The sequence below is a fragment of the Phoxinus phoxinus genome (genome assembly GCF_949152265.1).
Source record: "Phoxinus phoxinus genome assembly, chromosome: 1".
Taxonomy (NCBI): domain Eukaryota; kingdom Metazoa; phylum Chordata; class Actinopteri; order Cypriniformes; family Leuciscidae; genus Phoxinus; species Phoxinus phoxinus.
In genome coordinates this window covers 50,064,771-50,088,788 of record NC_136876.1, presented here as the reverse complement: position 1 = coordinate 50,088,788, position 24,018 = coordinate 50,064,771, and the positions used below count along the sequence as shown (strand labels likewise).

The 24,018-nt window shown below is 37.3% G+C and overlaps 1 protein-coding gene across 3 annotated transcripts in view; it reads left to right on the top strand.

Annotated features, from left to right (window-relative positions):
* The window catches only part of LOC307003518 (uncharacterized protein), a 100,571-nt gene that overhangs the window by 52,451 nt on the left and 24,102 nt on the right, over positions 1-24,018 (top strand). For all 3 annotated transcript variants that reach the window (XM_079622073.1, XM_079622072.1, XM_079622074.1), the window contains one exon: positions 16,586-16,750. In XM_079622073.1, coding sequence (XP_079478199.1) covers positions 16,586-16,750 — 165 coding nt within the window. The remainder of the gene's footprint in view (positions 1-16,585; positions 16,751-24,018) is intronic.

The following is a 24,018-nucleotide window of genomic DNA, read 5'->3' as shown; positions in this document are numbered from 1 at the left end:
TCATAATACCCATACTGATTATTTCTTCACAAAACTTTTGAAAATTGTATCATGTAGCCTAGAATATTTGCTTGAAAACTATGTGAAAATCATCCTGCATACTCATTCAGATAAAACAATATATTGATTTAAAATTTGTTAGTTAGACATGTTTTGTGTAAGAAAGCTGTATGCGATGAGGCGTGAACATCCCATGCATATTAAGTGTTTCACACCTGAGAAAGACAAAGACCCTCCCATAATGGCCCTATTAGGAGCTCTCAGGCCATATCATTATGAGGAACCTTGCACAAATAATGACTGCATTTAAAAAATAATGGCTTTTTGTTTTTTGGGATTTATTTACAACACAACATAATATAATATAAAGATACACAAAAAAGGACAAAAAAGCACATTATTGATCACACTGATCACACCTTTGTGCCATTCCTGAAACATAGTACATACCTGTCATTTCCATGTTGTTTTATTTTTCATTTTACCATGTAGGCCTACATGTACAGAGAATCATGTGAATGTTTAAGTCAGCAGGACTCCATCAGTGGTCTCTCATCTGGTCCCTGTAAAAAAAAAATGTAAATATGGTGATATCAAGATAAACTATAGGGCTGCACGATTCTGGGAATACATTTTTAGATTTTTAAAATTGGGTTAAAATTGCGTATATGTAATGAACACCTTGTTGTGCCTTGTAGGCATATACATCCAGTGCTGCATACAATAATAATAACAAGCCTAAAGCAGCTAGGCAGCCTATAAATCGTTAAACACTTCAGGAAAACTACACGAGTAAAAATATAATTGATTATCATGTTACTTCAAATGTTTACAATTGTTATGACGTTATGAAATGAGATTGGAGTAAAAACATGCGTTTTGCTTTTCCAACAGACAGCGTGACTGACTCAAACTCACAGCGCGTGTAGAGAACATTTACTGAAGCGATGGAGCCGCTGAATGTAAAGTTTATGCAACAATAACACTGACTAATATAATTCAGAATTATTTCTTACCTTAAAATCTTTGTCTTCAAATGGCGTTCTTCTTCTTCGGATGTAAATCCAATAAGCTCGTGTGCGTCTTCCAAACTCGACAAACAGCAGACTGAGCAGAGGACTGATGAAGTTCGGTGCATTGTTTTTGAGGTAATGAGTATGTTCGCGCATGGGCGTAGGTTTAGGGGGGGGGACGCTAGGTACTAGTCCCAATCAATATTTGAAAATGACAAAATTGTTCCCACCAATATTTGTAAGAGAATTACGAGGCGGCCGTCTCCGTCAAATTCGGTACCGCCTCTTGCTCTCGACAAAACTCTGATAGACAGTCACATGCTCAGATACACTTTTTCCACCGTGACGGTTCTGTTGGGTTCCTGTGTCCATTCTGTCCTGTGTCCATCAAACATATTACATGCGCTTCTTGAGGCACACGCACGCGGCCTCTTGCTCTCTCTTCCTCTCTGCCGTGCACGCACTACGCGGTTTGGAGCACAGTATCTGTCTCGCGGGCGCGCTCGCGATTCCGGGAGATTTTAACTAATTCGCGGGCATCAGTGAGCCGCTATCAATATGCGCGGGAGACTCCCGTGATGTCTGTGTTTCTATACTGAAATAATATCGTCATTATTAATGATTTTCATTAAGTAATTTTTTTGGGGCCCCCTCAGCTCTTGGTGCCCTACGCACAGCGCGTGATGCGCGTGGTGGGAGTGTTGCCGCTGAGCATACATTTAATAAAATTAGGGGGAAATGCCCTTTATAAAGGTAAAAAAAAATATTCTGATAAGATTGTTTTCCAATAGTGGCGTAATGAAACATTGACAATTTAAGTTTGAAGGGAGTAAAGCCTCGGTTTAGGCTATTAAAGAAATCTAATTTTGCCAAAAGAAGAACTTTTATTTTAAATAAATGTTATTTGTAAATCACCCTATTACAGTGTGACATTTTACCATATTATCATGCTTAACACTGATCATTGATCAGATATCTAAATCAGAGAATATCATAGGTTTGGGCGGGTGGATTATTTATTTTTAACAGCGGATTCTGGTGACTCAAAGTGCACCAGATTAATGAATTTATCTTTAAAATGTAAATTTTTTTCTAAATACATCATCAGAATTGTACCAACTCCGCCTAGTTTTGAGCCAAGAAAAAACCCTGCTGCAGCGATTTGCATCGATTCCCATGGCCAGTAGGACAGTACAAGGAACGCCGTCATTTGATTGGCTGAAAAAATAAGGGGGTGGTGTGAGGGTGGGATGTCCCCACCAAAAGCTGAGACCAAACCTACGCCCTTGCGTTCGCGTGACGCATGTAAGGTTTGCATGTCAATATCTTTTGCGCGTGTGGTCACATTAAAAATAATGAGCAAGGGTTTGAGAAAACGGATATTTTGTTGGTTTTATACAAATTACTTGAACAGAGAATATTTGTTTTCTTTTTGAATCAGGCCATTTAAAAATACACACTTAAATGATTATAAATATATAGAGCTCATAAATGTGTGACAAGTATTCGCTGAGTTTTGTTTATGTTTAGAGACGGGCTCAAGAAAAAAAAAAGTTCACGAGACGGAGAGGCAGAAAGCACACCCTTTTTCCCCCCTTTATTTTACAGAAGCACAACGTTTTGTTTTGATTGTAAGTGGACACATACAAAAGTAAACATCTCACAGATTCTTTTTTTCATATTTCTTAAGTCTGTATGACCATAAATGACAGAGTATTTTAAGTCTGTTGCTGCTATGTAAAAAAAAAAAAAAAAAGCAAAACCCGACCCCAGAGGGTTAAAAAAAATGTTTTATGGTGATTAATCACAGAAAAAATTTGTGATTTATGTATTTATTTTTGCAATCGATAAAAAGAAATAAAAAAGAAACATGATTAAATCTTATCTTAATATCAAATCTTATTCTTAATAAATTTTATTGAATATCATGTATTTATTTATGTTAATATCTGCATAATTAATGTGTATTTAGCCTGCCTGTATTCCATCCAGCACCCCCATACAGTTAAGAAAGTAATGTTTAAGTCAAGCCTGCCTGATGCCTTTCACAAAAGAATGATCCCAGTCTCTTCTACACAGTGAGGCATACTGTTTATTAGGTAATTCAGCACTGTTTTTATTTTAGTATCGGATCGGTGATCGTTATTGGCCGATACTGAATCCCAGATATCGGAATCCGTATCGGAGGCAAAAAATGCTGATCGGAGCATCCCTAGTCAATAGGTTATGTGTCTTAAACTTTGTGTTATTTTAATTTGTTAGTAGATTTATTAACTGAAACATAACAGTGAAATAAATTAAACTAAATGATCATAAAATTAAAACATTGATCAGGACTTGCTAACCGATGTTAGTTGGCAGAATTTGTGTTTTAGCATTCTTTATTAAGAATTACATAGGCTTACAGTAGGTTGTTATCATTAGCATAATTTTCTTTAATAAATAATGAAAACATTTCAACATAAAACATTGCAATAAAAAAATAAGTTTTAGTATAATAATAAGCTCATGCTCATCATAACTCACCATTCAGACGATCGCTCTGTGGTCGACACCACAACATGTGCATCGCGGTGCTTCAAGCGTTCCGAGTTCGAATCTCAGCTTTACCATCTTCATAATTTTGTCTCAATTTTAATATTTGTCAAAAATAAAAACATTTGAAATGTTCATTTATTGATCCGAAACACTTTTCGAAGCTTTGTTTGATTTGATTTGTTTTTCTGTCATTTTTATTAATAGGCGTTTAGACAATATAACATTGTAGCCTACATGCTGTTAACTGATGTTGGCCGACAGCGTTTATGTTTTACCGTTCTTGATGCTTAAATAGGTAACTGTTTATTAAAGTCAAGCGAAGGTGCTGCTGAAGGCAGATTGTCAGCCAATCACACCAGAAAATGAAGATGAAGCCTGTCTTTAATCTGCTAAATTATTGATTTTTTGTGATGCGCAGTTCCTGGCGACAGACAAGCTTTTGTCGTAAGCCTAATATGAATAAAAGTGTACAGTTTTGAACAATGTACTCTTATCTGTAGGACCAAAAAATTACGAAGTATATTAAGTTATTTTAGATGTTATGAGAAAAATAAATCCAAATGAACGCGCCGCAGCGTTTGTCGAACGCTAATTCAACATGCCAGAATAAAACCCGATTTTAGAACAATGCATAGCGCCACTCGGCGTGGTGTGCCAAAACACTTAATTATAAACTTCAATATTTCATTCAAAGAATCTCAAAACGTTTTGTGACATTTTAAAAAGCCGTGCATGCATTATGGCCACTGGAACCAGGATTGTAACTGAAACGTTGAATGTTATCTCTCAATACTATGGAAGTACATGGGTAGCAATATTCAATTTGAAATGTAATATGCAAAATGACAATGCAATATGTAAAATGGCAAAGCATTTCTGTATATAAATTTACATTTTCCATTATATTTGTGCAATGTTTTGGTGCAAAATTCAATTATGTAATTTACATTTGCCATTTAATACACTAGTTTTAATGTGTAAATTGAATACATATTTTAAAGCTTTATAAGTTGCAAAATTAAAATTACAGTGTATTACAGAAATGATTAGATATGTTTAAAATATTCAAGCAAAAACTGTAGCAAAATTATGCTTTTTATTTTTCTTAATTGCATTTACACTCACAGTTAAGACACTTGCGATTGCATTTTCATTAAAGGGGTCATAGACTGGATTATTTTATTATTTTATAATGTTTCCTGGGGTGCCCTTATAATGTTAGTATGATTTTAACATTAAAATTGTCATAATTAAGAAATAAAAGGCATTTTTCCAAGCCTAATTTTAGCCTCTGATTTGAACGCTCTGTTTTAAGGGGCGTGTCTGTGTGAGACTTCAGGGTAAACGCCCACTGCTGTGATTGGCTGACATGTTTGCATAGGAAATAGCCAACATTACATGTGGAACTCTCTCTAAAACTTTTACTACGTTTTTACTATTACAGCTATCGAGATTAAGGAATCATGAAAAGTATTGGTTGCAGTGATGAGCATTGAGCAGATGACAGACAGTCTGTTGATCGTGTATGAAAAGATCTTATTGCAATGCAATTTCTTTGAAAAGTGTGTGTTCTTTGATTGCTTTCTTTATATAATTGAATCACAGTTTAAATAAGATTTCAAATAAGAAATTGAAAATGCATTCCGAGCTGTACTCCTCACCCAACGCAAAACATTGGCAAAAATGTAGCAATTTATAAAGCGTTAAAATATGCATTCAATTTACATAGTGAAACTAGTGTATTAAATGGCAGATGTAAATTATATAATTGAATTTTAATTTTGCACCAAACGTTGCACAAATGTAATGGAAAATGTAAATTTATATACAGAAATGCATTGCCATTTTATATATTGCATTGTCATTTTGCATATTACATTTCAAATTGAATATTGCTTCCATACAATACAGGAGCAGAAGCTCTGGTTCTGATTTTATTGTTTGTTGTGCTTGTTGCATATCTTTATTTAATGTATTTTATATTATCTATTGGTGAAGTATAGAATTGATTACCGTGGAGGGGAGGGGGTTACGATAATGTTTTTGTCAAAGACTACATCCAGATAAAATTCAAAACAATGATCAAAACATGGAGTAGACGGATTAGATCGAGTCCATCAACACCCCTAATGCTTGCACAGGCCTATAGCTCATCCTGAATCCACATTTAAGGCGAGACACGGCAGGCAAAAACAGTTTTTTTTTTTTTTTTTTTTACTGGTCCATTTTGAAATTTTGGGCTATTTGTCTTCTTTCAGACTTGTGGTGAAAAAACCCCTGAAATACACATTTAGGTCTTTATTTTACTACACTTTGTCTGTTTGCGTCTGTAGATTTCTCCTAAATTCAACAAAAGTTGGCGTTCTGAATCATCCCGCTGCTCCGCGATCGCTGTACAATGCTGTCGGATCCAAATATGCTCATTTCCTTTTTATCAGCAACCAATCGTGAAAGTAAAAGGGCTGAATCTCATTGGCTGATGATAAATCTTTAAAGCCTTAAAGTTATATTATAAAGATATTTACAGAGGGATTTGTAAATATATTATTCCTAGCCTGATTTATATAACATTTTATTCCAAAACACATGGCGAAAATAATTTTTTAAGGCTATTGACAGTATATTCTGATTTACTGGATAACAAAAGTAGATAGCCATAAATCCCTCTGTAATTTTTTTCCCATCTAATATGTGAACACAATGAAAAAAAATATTTTGAACCTGGCTTTATCCAATACTAATTTCGTTTTTTTTATGCATATGCAAATTAGTGCATATTTAATTAGATATTGCCTAATTTGCATATTTAAACATTAAATTACAGAAAGCTTGTAATACATGTTTTTCTCATTTTAATGTAGGTAATCAACTGGGAAAGTTTCATGGTGATATCTGCTAGTTTAAATTTTTACTCTATTCACCTGTAGTGTCTCACCTTAATTTAGTAACATTAGGCAGTTTTGATTTATGCTGTTTATTGTTGGCGATAGCGTTATTTCACATTTGCTTACAATTACCTATGAGATCCCTTGTTTGCATGTGTTTTGTTAAGGAGATTCACTACTCTTTGAGAAGATGCGTAATGGTGTGAAAAGAGTTAATTATAAAAGTCATAATTTAATCACCCTGGTGTTATTCTTATGCAGTATGCCCTTCTTTTTTTTTGGACCACAGAAAGAGACCTAATATAAAATATCCCGCTCGCGCTCATCCACATAATGGGAGTGAATTGCAACCAGAATCAAGCTAAAAAAATATGCAAAAGTATCACAGAAAGGTCCCATGTGACGTGTCATATATTCCAAGTGTTCTAGGGGTATATGGTAGTGTTTAATGAAAAACAAACCAAAATTTTATTTGTTATTTAATGAAAATCCTGACATTGGCTTTTGGTATTTTGTGCATGACTATGCATTCATGAGACAAGATTAGCATCGCAGTTCAATCCGACTTAGCCAGATGTTGGATGTGTGATTGATTTCATAGTGTCTCGCTCCATCAGAGCCAGTCGTCAACGGCCGGTAACTCGGAGGGTTCCCCTGACCACTGAAATAAAAGCTGTTGAAATCCCAGGACACATTGGAAAGGGGTAATGCCAGTGGAGGGTTTCTGAAGGGAAATTTGATCATATTCTGCCCAGGGTAAGAAGCGGCTCTAGTCCGACTGATTCTGCTGACAGTACAATCTAAGAAACATTGTGAGTTCTTGGTTCTGGCATTCAGGGTGACCGTTCGATTGTGGGTGATATCCTGATGTGAGGTTAATATTTGCATTAAGCTGGCGGAAGAAGGTCTTCCAGACCTGAGATATGAATTGGAAACCCCTGGTCTGAGACAATATCTTCAGGTAGTCGATAATAGCGAAACGCGTAGTGGAAGAGATATTCTGTTGGGCACTTGGGTAGAGGTATTAATCGACGTGCTTTAGAAAAACGACCAATGACTGTTAATATAATAGTGTTACACTGGGAGGCCAGGAATTCAGTGGCAAAATCAATAGCAATGTGTGACCAAGGTCATCGAGGAATGTGTAGTGGCTGTAGAAGGCATGCAGTGGGTTGTCCAAAAAGTTTCGCTGTGTGCAATACTGACAGTTACTGATGTATGTGATTGTGTCTCGGAAGAAAAGGTAGACCAACGATGACTGGATTTGTGAGGCGAACGATTGAGGTAAAAGCATGTTTGCTCTGCGTGTAGAATTCCAACTACACACAAGTAGGGTCCGAGTCAAGTAGGGCTGAACGATATTCTGTTTTAACATCGACATCGCGATGTGCGAGTGAGCGATAGTCACATCGCCGGAACATGCGATGTGAAGGGTAGTAGCACCGTAGCACCAGCGGGAGATATTACATGCGCTTCATGAGGCACACGCGCCGTGGACGGTCTCTTGCTCTCTCTCCCTCTCTGCCGTGCACGCGCGCGCTCGCTCTAGATTCCGAAGATTTTAACTAATTCGCGGGCATCAGCCGCTATCAATATGCAGGAGACTCCCGGAACTTCCGGGAGACTTGGGATGTCTGTATTTCTTTACTGAAATAATATCGGCATTATAATTATTGATTTTTCATATTTTGGTGCCCCCTCAGCTCTTGGTGCCCTACGCACAGCGCGTGAAGCACGTGGTGGGAGCGACGGCGCTGACAGGCGGTATGGTGTAAAGCTGCTGTTTAAATGCGTTTTGCTTTTCTGTTTACAGAAATGGTCTAATTTTTTAATAAAATATTAAGTGACCTTTTTGTCACTTGTAATGAAGCTTGCTTATTAGTGAAATTATTAATATCAAGGAATGGTAATTATTGACTTTAGCCTGGAGTTCTGCCTCTCAATATCGCAATATATATCGTTGAAAAAAAAAATGTTTTATTATCGTGCAGCCTTAGTGTCAAGTAGGGCCGTAGTAATGATTATACTCATAGAGAACATTATCTTTACAGTTACTTCTGTATTAAGTGTAATGACCAGGAACAATGGAGGTACTCACTAGTAGGGCTGGGCGATAAAACGATAACGATAATTATCACGATATAATTTTTCTCAATAAAACGATATCAAGAGTTCGATAATGTTTATGCGCCAAAAGCAGAACTTAACTCATTTGAACCGCACACCACACGAACCGTTTATCCGCTCGGCTCAAAGTCCAAACGGCAGCGCAGCACGAGCTTACTAGAGCAGACGCGTTTACTCTGATCGGTCTCGGCCCCGAGATCCAGTGAGAAGCGCTTGAATTCAGCGAAGAACACAAATGTCTCAGTGATTTAAACCAGTTTAAAGGGAAACGCCGCTGACGAACAGGAGAAACACTGTGCGCAGCGATACAGTCAGAAGGCTTTTCCGTCTACAAAGTCCCATCATTTACCATGGATTTACTGTAACGTTAGCCTAGTAATATTAACTGCACTATGAAATGTGGGATATACATATTGAATTGTATTATATTAGATTATTAATGTAGACAATGTATTAAAGGACTAATGGAATATAATTACAGTATTTAATAATGCATTTAGGCTACTGTTTTTTTATAAATAACATAGAAACCATAAAGTAATATGTTGCGGTTTTATCTGTGGTTATCAAGATCTAAATGCATGATGCTGGATGACCAATTAATAATTTTAATAAAATTCAAACAGTCAGAATATTACATTTTACCAAATAAAAATGAGCACATGCAGAAACTAAGATTTTTTTTTTCTATTAAGATATTTAATTTGTTAAGGAAAAATGACAAATGTTTGAATGTTCTACCTCGGATTTGTGAATGTTCACCTGTTTGGCAAGTGTTTGTCATGATGTGTTCTGACAATAAAGAGTAGTTTAAAACCACAATTAACGCTCTGGTTTCTTTTTGCTCCTAACTTTCACTTAGTGACACAAGTAGCACAAATCTGGCTTTAAACTTGAAAGAAATAAAGATTTAACATTTATCGTGATAATTATCGATAGCGACTGATATAAAAAAAAAATTATCGTGATACATTTTTTTGGCCATATCGCCCAGCCCTACTCACTAGTGATGTTACATATGACACTGAAGCTTCAAAGTGCGTCTCGAGTACACAGCACAATTTCTCACGATGCTCCGTATCGGAGCGCATATTGTTTTCAGAGAAACATGTGATCAACGATGTAACCGCATTCAAAATGGCTCTAAAGTCATTTAACTATGTGGGGAATTAGCTATATTTTAATCAGGAATATGATTAAGATATATTGCATATTACAGTTACGTTAAACTATCGAAACGGATAATGGATCAATTGTATATATGAATGATCATAGTGCACTATGGTTCTTCATTAATATATCAATAGTCCAATTACAGATCGATTATAAGATAATTCTCAATAGGATCATCGATTTTATAAACACAGAAGAGATCATCCTCTGGCCAGAAGAATGACGAATTCTATCCTTATAAAATGTATAAAGCGTTGTAGCTTAAGATCAGACATTTTCAGGGACGATGTAATGTGAGCTTGAGACAGTTTAATCAAATCATATTTGTATTTTAATGAAACTAAGCTAATGAATACATAATTCTACATCTAAACACGTGATATAGGTATTTACACGGGGTAACGTTACTTAAACACATAAGACAAACGGATAACGACATGGAGTTGCGCAGGGGAAAATGGAAGTGAATTAAAGCTAAAGAAGATTGGATATCATTCTCTAATGATATCAAATATCGCAAACATCATATACAGTTAACCTTTGAGAACACCAAGGAAATCAATTAATTTAAAACAGGGATAAGCAGTCTTTAAGCAATTAAATCAGGAAAGAAATAATACTTGCGCTAGAATTCTCTCTGTATGCGTGTGTGTGTAAATGTCATTCCTTGAATTTGATGCGTCTCCCGGAGCACGTGGGCTGTGCGCGGTCCTTTCAAAAGGTGTCTGAAGTTGAGTGTTGCTGGAGGTTGAAGAATTAATGGTTGCCCATTCAATAATGGAGCCGTTGCAGTTTTCATCTGCAGTTGGGTGGCAGGGAATGGAGAGGCCTTGCAAGCTGTAGGCCCGCGGCCTCATCTTCAGAAGGCGTCCCCGTTTAGCACGTCAAGATGTTGGAACCAGAGCAAGGGCAATAGACGCGAACAGTAGGGCTCCTTGCTATTTGAGTGTGAAGCTGTCTTGCCCTCTGGGGGTGTGTGAGCCAATAGAAGTGCTCCTTTTAGAGGAAGATTTTATGGCTCTTTGTGTCCAGGACAGAGAATTTGAATAAGTAATTTGAAGGGTTTTTCAGAAAAGACCCTTCAAGATTCTTATAACATACAATACTAATTCTTATAACACAACATTAGTTAAATGTAATGTAAATTAACCAGTGGGCGACGACGATTGGGGTTTAAAGGGATAGTTCACTTTAAAATTTAAATTCTGTCATCATTTACTCACCCTCAAGTTGTTTCAAACCTGTATTAATTTATTTCTTCTGCTGAACACAAAGAAAGATATTTTGAAGAATGTCAGTAACCAAACAGTAGTCTGTACCCATTGACTTCCATAGTAGGGAAAAAAAATACTGTGGAAGTCAATGGGTACAGACTACTGTTTGGTTACTGACATTCTTCAAAATATCTTTCTTTGTGTTCAGCAGAAGAAATAAATTAATACAGGTTTGAAACAACTTGAGGGTGAGTAAATGATGACAGAATTTTAATTTTAAAGTGAACTATCCCTTAACAAGACTACACATGCCACACATGAGTGTGTCAAGTGAACATCAAGTCTTAAGCATTAATGAACACATAAAAAGGAATCCTACATTAATACGTTTTACAATCATGAGATGGGAAAATTAGAGACATGTTTAACACATTTTTCAAGTGGTTATTTTTATAGAATATAGGACAACAGGGGTTTATTTATCTTTCTCAGCAGGAATTGGGTGAGGGTCGTTTCTCTCTGGGCATTCCTAAGCGTCGTAAATGGGCTATCGGTGCAACCGGACACCATGGGACACAGTTAGGTCACGAGATTTAAAATGATAATAAACACATCAAAACACAAAAATACACACTACATAGGATTTGCATATTAGAAGCTTTCACACTTAGGTTAATGTACATCAACATTGTGGCCATTTTATATGATGAATTTAGAGAACTTGTGTGTGTGTGTGCATTGCCACATGTGTGTGTGTGTTTGTCACATGGCTTTCTCTCTTGCAGAGAGGAAGTGAAAAAGGGGGTTGGAATGTTCGGAATGTCTTTGAGGGTGGTCACATGGGCAATGCGTGTTGTTTTAATTCGTGTTCAAACTAAATTCGTAAATGTACCAACCATTGTCGCTACAACGAAAAATGAAGCTTCACTTTCTTTCCAGTCAAGTGAATGCTTCCACTATTTCACTACTTTTTGGAAGTTCAAGTCCATTTAATTATAATTTTTTTTCTAAATATAAGCCTGTAGCCTATATTACATGATCATATATTCTGCCATATAAACCGTATAAATACCATAAAATAATTAGAGCACCATTTACTTTCACCAAACAACTCTGTTGGAATTATTATAATTAATATTATTATAATTGTTACATTTAATTTACTACCAACTTAAATATGTGAATTATATTATTAGAAAACTGAGTATTTAGCGTTTTCAGGCTTTTATTTGTGCTTAATGGATGAAACAACGGCGCTGCTCACTCTGGTTTATGGCTGCTATAAATTTGATTTGCCACAGTTTTCGACACTGCTGATGCTTTGAATCTTTTCCCGAAACAATTGTAACGACACTTACTATGTATAATACGTTTGTAAGGGTCAATTTAGCTCAAAGGAATTATGAATTAATTTATAGGGAATCTTCAAAAGAATCATTCATACGGCCGAGCAAATGACTCGTCCAGCGTTCATTTGTAACTATCAGCTCTGCAGCGGATATAAATATCCAAACTATAGTGAAAACACTATTTATTAGCAAGGTAACTTAGATCAGCAGTTTAAGACATTAAATTCGTAAGCACATAACACAAGAACAATTATCTTTCAAATATAAGCAAGACTTTCTTCTATATGCACTTAAAAGACCTGAACGAACCATCAATCCTTAATTTAACCCTTCTATCATTTCTTAGGCGGGTTATTCAATTTATATTAATGCACCAGTTCAGTTAAGAGTCTGGAGGTTACTTGCTTGTTTTTGCGTTCCTTTGGGGATTCATTTTGTCGGCGTAAAAGGGGGTTTCCCGGATTCGTTGATTGGCTGGCAGTCTTCTCGTGGCTGGATAGATGTCTTGGGCGGCCAATCACGTGGTGTGTTTTTGGCGGATGGATGGAAAGTCTTTGAAGTTGGAAGCGGGCTTCGCAGTCGAATCGTTTAAACGAAACTTTGCAGCAAAACTTAACTTAGAACCGAGACTTTCAACGGGAAAGAAAAGAAAACTAAGAGAAAGAAAGAAAAGTGAGACGAGTTTAGATGGCTTGACTGAAGCTGTTTAACCCATGTTCTTCTGATCTTGATTTGGGTTATTTCGTCTATATGGTTACTTGTCTGTCTGGAGTAAATCTGCTCTTCTGCTAACGGTCTTTTTCAGACTCTTTTTCCTTCTTCTCCTCCTCCGAATCTTTGTTCGGGCTCTAAGGTTTTAAGCTCAAATATTTGTCCAGCCTCCTGGATGAGTTCTGACCAATTAGGCACTGTCTTTATTTGAGAGGTGGCATTTTCTTTACCTCACGTCGTAAATCATGTGTTATCTGTGATCTCTTTACTCTACATAGTACAGAGGCCACAGTTTAGACATCATTACTATTATAAGAATACGAAACATTTTACACAGATTTCAATCAAGCCATCTTCTGAATTACGAACATATGATCATACTGATAGGAAGCATGACACACTTTCATTCAAACATCTAATAGTTATAACCATTACATGACTTATGCATAATAGACACACATATAGAGGTTGTAAACACAAAATATAATTATGTAGTTGGATTATGTTTGGTTAGAAGTTCATCAAGAATTGTTTTGGGATGATTTTATGTAATTTTATATGTAAAGTCTTAGTCTCTGTGGGTTTTGAGGAGGTCGTTCAAAGGTCCTCAAAGAAAAGGAGGTCTGTTTTACATCCTTTGTCGTTTATCTTGTTGGGTGCCAGAGCCGTGCCGTCTCTGAACCAATCAGTCTTTCCCAAACTATCTAACTTGACAACGTTCTTCGTTGTTGGGCTCATCTCTTATGGCCATAAATTCCTTACTGGGGGGTTTTCGTTGGCTATGGTAGACTGGCTGGAGCCGGGGTTTTATGGCTCTGGATTGGTGATTTGAGGTCTGGAGTGTTGAGTTCTGTGTGGAATTATGTTTGAATCACCTGGAATATTCATTTGTGTTTGGTTCGCCCTCAAATGCTACACAATCAAAGAAAACCTTCAAAGATTCAAGAAGCTTTGTTTCTCCATCCCTAGTACTCACCCTCGGAGTACACTGTTGTGTTGGTCAAGTTGAGCAGTTTGTTCTCAGATGTCCTGCTTGACTGCAATACAGACATAGATTTTCCCTGATGCAGCATTCCTGCTCCTCTGTGGACAGATGAGTTCATCCTATCTGCATGAGTTCAGTATCCTCCATAGGGAAGTATGCTTAGTGAAAAGGGTTAGAGAATCTGTTCTCTGAGAGCAAATGAGATTGTCAGTATGGATCGCTAAATCGATGAATTGATCCATTGTGGGAAAAATGCTCAGAAATGTTGCCATGGCAAAACAAGACTTTGCACTAAGCCTCAGTGCTTAAATATGTCTTAGTCCATGAAATGGGGAACAGGTGTTTGTGCAATCAGTCCAGGTATGCGAGTTCTGGGATTTGTAGTCAGTACTGTTTATACTCCGATGAGGGAGATCTTGTGTGGTAGACGGGTAGATTTTCGAAGGTAGCTTTTGTAACAATCTAGAAGTACAGCGATCAGTTCAGGTGCAGAGATGCAAAGATGCAGAGATGATCAATTCAGAGTTCAGGTGCAGAGATGCACAGATGCTGAGATGATCAGTTCAGGTGCAGAGATGCACAGATGCTGAGATGATCAGTTCAGGTGCAGAGATGCACAGATGCAGAGATGGTCAGTTCAGGTGCAGAGATGTACAGGTGCTGAGATGATCAGTTCAGGTGCAGAGATGCACAGATGCAGAGATGATCAGTTCAGGTGCAGAGATGTACAGGTGCTGAGATGATCAGTTCAGGTTTCAGAGATGCACAGATTCTGAGATGATCAGTTCAGGTGCAGAGATGCACAGATGCAGAGATGGTCAGTTCAGGTGCAGAGATGTACAGGTGCTGAGATGATCAGTTCAGGTTTCAGAGATGCACAGATTCTGAGATGATCAGTTCAGGTGCAGAGATGCACAGATGCAGAGATGGTCAGTTCAGGTGCAGAGATGCAGAGATGATCAGTTCAGGTTTCAGAGATGCACAGATGCAGAGATGGTCAGTTCAGGTGCAGAGATGCACAGATGCAGAGATGATCAGTTCAGGTTTCAGAGATGTACAGGTGCTGAGATGATCAGTTCAGGTGCAGAGATGCACAGATGCAGAGATGATCAGTTCAGGTTTCAGAGATACACAGATGCAGAGATGATCAGTCCAGGTTTCAGAGATGTACAGGTGCTGAGATGATCAGTTCAGGTGCAGAGATGCACAGGTGCAGAGATGATCAGTTCAGATTTCAGAGATGCACAGATGCAGAGATGATCAGTTCAGGTTTCAGAGATGCACAGATGCAGAGATGATCAGTTGAGGTGCAGAGATGCACAGATGCAGAGATGATCAGTTCAGGTTTCAGAAATGCACAGATGCAGAGATGATCAGTTCAGGTGCAGAGATGCACAGATGCAGAGATGATCAGTTCAGGTGCAGAGTTGCACAGATGCAGAGAAGATCAGTTCAGGTGCAGAGATGCACAGATTCAGAGATGACCAGTTCAGGTTTCAGAGATGCACAGATGCAGAGATGATCAGTTCAGGTGCATAGATGCACAGATGCAGAGATGATCAGTTCAGGTGCAGAGATGCACAGATGCAGAGATGATCAGTTCAGGTGCAGAGATGCACAGATGCAGAGATGATCAGTTCAGGTTTCAGAGATGCAGAGATGATCAGTTCAGGTTTCAGAAATGCACAGATGCAGAGAAGATCAGTTAAGGTGCAGAGATGCACAGATTCAGAGATGATCAGTTCAGGTTTCAGAGATGCACAGATGCAGAGATGATCAGTTCAGATGCAGAGATGCAGTTCAGGTGCGCTCCATGTTTCTGCTTAAACAGATAAAAAGGCTACAGCGATCTGTCATGCATTAAATAGTGTCAAAATGCTATTTATTGTTTTAATTTGAAAGTTAAGATATTGTTCTTATCAAAATTAAAAAGTTCATAGCTTATTGCAATTATTGGCTAGGAGTAAGTAGCAGGCTATTTATTATGTCTGTGAAATGATTACTTCATCTGGGTGTGGATGGTGATGATCCCTCAGGTGCTGTAGCATATTAAATGTGTTCGTCGCTTTTGCTGACACTTTTCATCTAAATGTTTTGCATATTGCATAGGCCTACCTGTCTTCAACTACTCCTGAATCATGTTTAGATAGACAAAATGCCCCAATAGCTTATTTAATTTGCTTCTTCACCAAGTACAAGTCCAGGAGATTGCATTGTTCCACCATGTTTTCAATTTGAGAGTTTCACATGCGCTGAAAGTTCATGCTTTGCACGCACCCTGCCTTACCTAGACAATAACCTAGTGAACTCAGCTACAGTAGTAACAGCCTCACAGAGTATCCAGACAGAGGGCACGCCACACACAAGTCTGAAAGACAAATTTTTATTTTTATTTTTTAACCATAGCTTCCAAATTCTCACTGTTTAATAATGTGACCATTTTGAAATTGGGTAATCTCTACATCACTAATTGCAATCAATCAGAGGTCCTTGTAAAGATAATTGATAGGTTGAAGAGCCGTGATGTTTATTGTAGTGTATATTCTCTAAAAATTAAGCACTCTAACATGAACACTTATTTTTGTTGCAGATTATCTGGCTGTATGGTGACAGAAGAAGGATGTGCTTCTCTGGCTTCAGCTCTGAGTTCAAACCCTTCACACCTGAGAGAGCTGAACCTGAGCTACAATCACCCAGGAGAATCAGGAGTGAAGCTGCTCTCTGATGCAATGAACCATCCAGACTGCAAACTCAAGTATGTGGATCAATAAGAATCATCCTGGCTGGTGACAAGTTTTCAATAGTTTTTGAGGTTGTCAAGAGACCCTTGACAACAAACATTGGTGCATATCTGTCAAAACGTTTACCTTCTACATTCACCTTTTTACTAAATGGTAGAATTATAATAGATTCCTGTGGACAGTTCACTTACAACTCTAGGGTCTTTGGCAGTAGATAATACAATAACAAATATAAGCCCCTCCAACTTTAGTGCATTTACTATCAAAGCTTCACCACCTTTTCCGATCACTGCCAGATCAATGTCTTCATGAAATATGATAACAAGCCAAAAATACTACATTAATTAACAAATAGGTTTAGGTGTTGTAGGCAACATTTTCCTTTGTCAAAGCAGAGACCAGGAGACGTTGGGATCGCGTTCAAACAGAAGGGTTTTTTTTATTGAGAACTCTGTGCGTAGCTGCAGGTGGTCCAACAGTCTAGTCTAAAACAGTATACATTGTAGTTTACATACATTCGAAGGGGGAGGGATCTACAGAAAGGTAGCATGTAAATGCAGTACATGAGTCAGTTCGTTTACAGAGATTTCCTGATCTCATCAGCATAACAGTGTCATTCAAATGCATTGCTAATCACTCTGTGTGTGTGGGCTGTGGGAAAATAAAACAATTAAATATAAATATCTATGAATAAAACGTATAAAAACTAATAAATTGTTATTCATCTGTTGCAGAAAAGCAACAAGAACAACTCAAATAAAATAGAAACGATTTACAGGCCAGACTTTCTATTTGTAACATGTAGCGTTGAACGATGTAGCCAATCACAGACATACGTGTTGATTTCTTCCTCACCACTCAAACTGACTTTTTGTTCAGTGCTGAATTCTGCATGCTGGCAAATCCTCTGATTATAACAAACAAAGTGTAGATATTATGAAAGATTCATTATGCAGTCAGCTTCATTGATAATAACAGATATCTATGAGATCACGATGAACTGATGTCAGCTTTTTAGGAATTATTAAGGGAGCGCACTTTGCGCACATTCAGTCATGGCAAACCATGCACGCAGCCTGCTTGCTTTTGTGTTAAATTAACAGTGGTTTGTGAATGTTAATGCTTTAATAACAAATCATTTATCAGGAGCATTTATGCTTAAGTGTATGGTGGCGACATGTAGGCTAACTTGAAGGTTAACCTGCTTTCTTCTCAACAGATAAGTCAATGTTACGGTCTAAATTACAAGCTTTTTCCATTGCTAGGTTGTGTAATTCATTATATAGGAAGCATAACAGTAGAACATGTTTAGTTAAACTCGATGAAGTGCGTTGGAAGGCATGTTGTCATAGCTTCTTGATACATAGCGGCTACCGTAGTTGTAACAAGCAGAGAGCTAGAGAGCACTATTCGTTTGAATGCAAAATATAATTTCACCGCTAGATGGGAGTAATTCCTACACACTGTCCCTTTAATAAATTTGTAATACAACAGTGTTCAAATATGTCTGTCAAAATTATTGTAGCTGTTCAAATTGAAAATCATACCTCATCATATATGTCATAAAGACTAACGTTAGCGTAGATGCCATTCTTCTTATGATATAACGAGTATATCAGGTGTTACAACTGCCACAATTGTTGTTTTGTAAAGCACTTTTCAGTCTAGTAGTTTTTTTACCATCCAAGCTTTTCCCTTCATACTATATCACTTCTCACATTTAAAGCAGTTTTATTAAAAACTTTAACAAAACATTCGTAAATTGGGTTAGTGTTGTCAAAAGTACAGACTTCGGTACCAAGTCTGAATTTTTAAAACTATGATAATACGATACCAGCATTTCCCTCTAGCATTTTGAGCGCTGTTGAACAAATTCTTAAACACCTCTGGTTGTCCATTGTGTTCACGCGCTCAACGTATATGTCTCTGATTGGCTACACGGGAGCGTTTGAAAGCAGGCGTTTGTCAGCGGATCCCTAATATATCGACTGATAGACGGATTCACTGATAGACGCCTGCTTTCAAACGCTTCCGTGTGTATCTGTGTAAGCGCTCTCTAAAAACATGTTTTTAAAGCTTTGATCATTGTAGCCAATCAGACAAATATGTTAAGCGCATGAACATAGTGGCCAATCAGAGGTATTTAAGAATCTGCTCAAACATCGAACAGCACTCAAAATGCTAAAGGGGAAATCCTGGTATCATCACATTTTTTAAATTTCAGTACCGACTTGGTTCCAAATCAGTACTTTTGACTAAAGTAATTAGGGCTGTGCAATTAATTGTATTTTAAACGTGGTCACGGTTTCTGCTTCTCTCAATGAATTATTAACATCACATAAAAAGTATATCAAAACAAATGATCCAGTGACCATGCAAAATAACAAACAAAGACTTTGGGCTCTATCTTATAATTGACTTTGTACACCGACACATGTATCATTCCTATTTTGCACCCGCAAAACCCGCATTCCAATTTTCCCTCCACAGACGCACGTCAGTAAATTAGGAAATGAACTTGAGCTCCCGGGGGAGGTTCAGCGAAAAGAGGCGGCGTGTTCCGGCGCAAACGTTCATCAGTGCTATTTTGCCGTTTCAGAAAACAATTCCGCCACAGACCTAAAGTCTAGTCTAAAGTCAGTGGCGCGTAATTCAGATGCTATTTTAAGGGCGCATGCTTGATCATAGGGGTGGGCGATATGGCAAAAATATTGTATCACGATTTTTTCAGGAAAATCACGATTCACGATTTTTATCAAGATTATATTTCAAGTTGGTTTTACTATTTTGCAAGTGACTGAGCATTACAGCCAAACTGATGTCCCTAACAAAGCCTTAGGTAACAACATATAAAATAAAAAAGAATGGCAGACATTTAGACCAAAGTAGTGAAGATAAAAATCTTTGTCATTATTTTCTTTATTAAAAAAATAAGAACAAAGATACACATTACTTTACTTTTAATATACAAATGAAATAAACAATGCTTTATTTTTTTCAGATACAGCAGGTGTATTTAGCAGCATTGAATAAAATAATTAAATGAACAAATATGAAATTAAAACAATACATAGACTTCACTGTACCAATTATACATTGATTCTTATTAAAGCTTCCATTAAAGTTCTCAGTCAGTGAGTGATTTTTCACTTGCTGGTATGGAAGTCCATGGTGACCAGCAACTGTTTGGTTACCCACATTCTTCAAAATATGTTCTTCTATGTTTAGCACAAGAAATAAATAAATATAGGTTTTGAACAACATTAGAGTGAGTAAATAATGACAGAATTTTTGGTGAACTATCCCTTTAAGGACAAGCGACACGCTGCGACAGCATGTTTACTGTAGGCTATTGTCGCTTTAAGACCGGCATGCGACGCATCTAATATACATGCAAATGACAGACGCACCACATTTTCTCTCAAAGGTTTGCTTTCAATTTAGACATAACCAACTATGTTTATGTAAACCTTGTGTGCATTTGACAGTATTAGTGCAGTGAGACAACTTAGTCCAGTATCCAGGCGCTGTTTGACCGGCTGTTAGTTCCTGCGCTTCGGGTGTACATGCTCAGAAAAGCGCACGTTAGAACAGCGCATCAGCATGCGAATTAAATGTTTAACTGGCAAGGATTTAAAGTACGCAAATAATGAACGTTTCCCGTACCTCTGCATTAACGAGTGATGTGTAGGCAATATGTACGTCGAGTTGTACAGTATTTTGAGACAGGCGACAGAACTGTAACTGATATATGATTATAACTGATTATATTTCTTCAAAAGCAGATCGTGGAGACATTTTAATCGTCCATGATCAAAAATCGTTATATCGCACACCCCTACTTGGCCGATTGAGTGATGCTCCGATTGATCAGCCGCCAATCATGATCGGCCGATATTGGTTAAAAATAGCTTGATCGGTGAACCCCAAAAGCGCCGATCAAAAAAGCCGATCACGTGACGTAAATTACTCGCGCGACTTTTTTCCAACTGCATGCGCAGCGCACGGTCACACAACAGTAGACCGGAGCTTGCCAGTGGCAACATGATTCTGGCCGCAGAAAGTCATTACAAAGTAGCTAAAAAGTAGTCGTAGCCTACAAAGCGGAGCTCAGGGGTCTCCAACACGTCGCTCGCGAGCTGCCAGTAGCTCGTGGCCTGACTGGAGGTAGCTCGCTAAGGGGTCGTTCACATATCACGTCTTTTGCGCGCTCAAGTTCGTTATTTTAAATAACGGCGCATTATAAAAGCGATGCGGCCGTTTTTTCCAGGCGCAGCGAGAAAAATATCAACTTCAGAATTCCGCAAAGCTAAAACTTCTTTGTCGTTGTGGAGAGCGCAGTACATGGTTGCATAGCAACGACAGACGCCACAGGAAAATCAGACCGAATTTTTACCATTAATAATAAAATATAAGCTAATGTGCATTGTAAATGTCAGTAATTTATCTTTTTTTTTTTTTACTCATTCTTTTCATAAAAAAGGTTTATCTTTTTATAAAACCTTTTTTGTCAATACTTTATTTGCACTTGTACATGTTAGTAGATAACATGTTGCAAAGACACTCTTTTAAAATCTAGCCATAATTGATGTTATTATTTTAATGCTTATGTAATCAAAAAGTGCGTGTTGATGCTAATTTTATTTGTTATTTGCTGGTTAATGCGTGTGTAGGTCTTAAATTTCAATCTTTATGATCTTAAAATGTCTTAAAACGGTCTTAAATTTGACATACAAAAGGTCTTTCATGAATTTTTGTCTGATAAACAACCTACTGGTTCTGGGGTGTTTTGCATAGTTGGTTGTTCCAGAAAAAAATAGTTATTGCCACCTCATAGTTACCAGTAGTTTCATTTCTACAAATGGTGCAAACTCTGCTACATTATAGATAAAAGATTCCCATTCTGTGATCGGCAGTGATCGGCAATCGGCAGATCATGATTTTGGTGATCGGTAATCGGCCCCAAAAATGCTGATCGGAGCATCTCTACTTGGCCATAATGTAGCGTGTGCACAACGCGCATACACTTTGCTTCTCTCATCTACACAGAAGCAGCAGTTGCCATTTTTGCAAACCATACTTAATTACAAGGAAAAATATTGCACACAAGGGAAATCATTGTGGTGTCCATGAAGATGTGACATAAATCTAGCTTACACATTTACCCAAATTATTATACGCCTGTTTAACCAAAGCTAATTTGGTTAGCTATTAGAGTGAAAGTGAAACCTGAGTGCTTAACCCTTCGCCGGCATATATTTTCAGCCGTTTTTCTCTTTCAAAAAACGAAAACGCTATTTTCGGACGATATTTTTCGGTGCATCCCTAACATACCAAATGAAAGAAAGGCTAGACTAATAGCTAAAGGCTTTCACCAGAATGACATTAATGACACAAAGCTTCTAAAAAATTAAGTGTCACAAGTACAAATAAACACATCATATAAATAGGTATGATCAAGCATTGTATAAAAATAATTAATTTAAAGATGAAGCTTTCACACAGACAAAAGGGTAGCATCTACAGATTGAGGATAAGCTGACTCGATAGGAAATGTGGTCAATACTGAACTCACTTCACTTATTTTCCTTGAGAACCACAACTAGGAGGCGCTAAAACTATTCAAGTGACAATGCATTTAGAGCAAATCCACTTCCATTTACCATCGATAAGCAGAATCGTCATCAATTCATCATAAAATCTTATCAATTCCCTATCCCTAGCTATTACATGATCGACAACATATGCTGACACTCACTTTAGTGCAAAAAATAAATATATATTTTTTTATCATAGTTTGTTTAGCATGGGTTCAGTGGCCGGAGATTATAACATCCCTGTGCACAACAATCTAATAACCCTCAAAAAGAGCGCTCGAATCACCATTGACTTTCAAAGTGTTAAACAAATATTAGTACAATTTAATCCAAATACAAAAGCATGTAGAGTCTTTCAAATATATCTGTGCTAAACTCTATAAAAATGTATTGGTCAACAGAAACAAAACCTAAATCAACAAAAAAAAAAATTCTGGTTCAACGTTCAAAAAAGGTCTGGTCAACATAAATGAGTTTCGTCTTAACCTCTATCAGCCTATTGGCCAGAGTCTTAGAGAGGATTTTTAGATCAGCAAAGTCACTGGTCTCTAGTTCCTGTATGAACAGTGTAGGGATTGGGTGATTTACCAGTGGATTGGATAAACCAGTGGATTATCATATAAATATTGGATTATTATTATCTCTGCCATGGTTTATCATTTGCATGTGTTTTTAAGACCTTGCTAGTTTCAACATTCAAGAATTGTTTAACCATTGAAACATTAAGATGCAAAAGAGAAATCACTTCCTTACTTGAGCAGTTTTCCCTAGACTTTTAATGTTAGTTGTCCTTTGTAGCAGTGTAAAACATGTTATTTGTTGCAAAGGAAGAAAAAAAATCAAAGATGGCCAGGTGATGTGGCTTATTTATTGATTGTGACATCATCATCATAAAGTTGAATTCACAGATCTCATCCCACTTAAATTCTACACTACCAGCCCTGTGAAACTGCAGCATGAGATCCAGCAATGTTGTGGCACTTATTCGGAAGGTTTTTTAACCGTTTCAGCGCTTCAGTTGGTCCAACAGTACACTGAACTGAGAACAGTCTTTAGGACATGTCCATCATGCTGAGAACTAAGTAATCTGTGGACCATGGACGTTTTGTGAATGTGATAAAAAATGATGGCGATAGTAGACAACTTAAAATGGTTGTAGGGAAAAAGTTAAACACATTGTGCTTAAAACAGTTTTAAACAACTTTCCTTCAGTGATTCTGCTTGTTAACAGCAGTTGTTCATCACTAATGTTATAATCTGAATGATCCAATCTGACTTCTGAATGCTGCCTAAATCATAATCATTCACTGTTCACTCGTTGGCCAGAGGAGAACTGGGTGAACCAATAAGACATTATCCCTTTGGAGGGACATTTTTACGACCCATTGTGTCCTAGCAGGGCATTTGAATATGTAATTTCATTGGGTGTTTAAGAAAAGAATCTTCAAGATTCTTATAATACTAAAGTGTCACAAAGTTAGCAAAATGTAATGTAAAATAACAAATGGGGGTTTATAGAGACCAAAAATGCCACACATATGATTTTTATTACCCATAGTATTTAGCATTAACCCATTAGAGTTTACAAGAAAACATAGGCCAAACCACATAAAAGCAACACCATGAGATGGGGAAATTAGATGCATGTTTATACATTTCTCAAGTGGTTATATATATATATATTA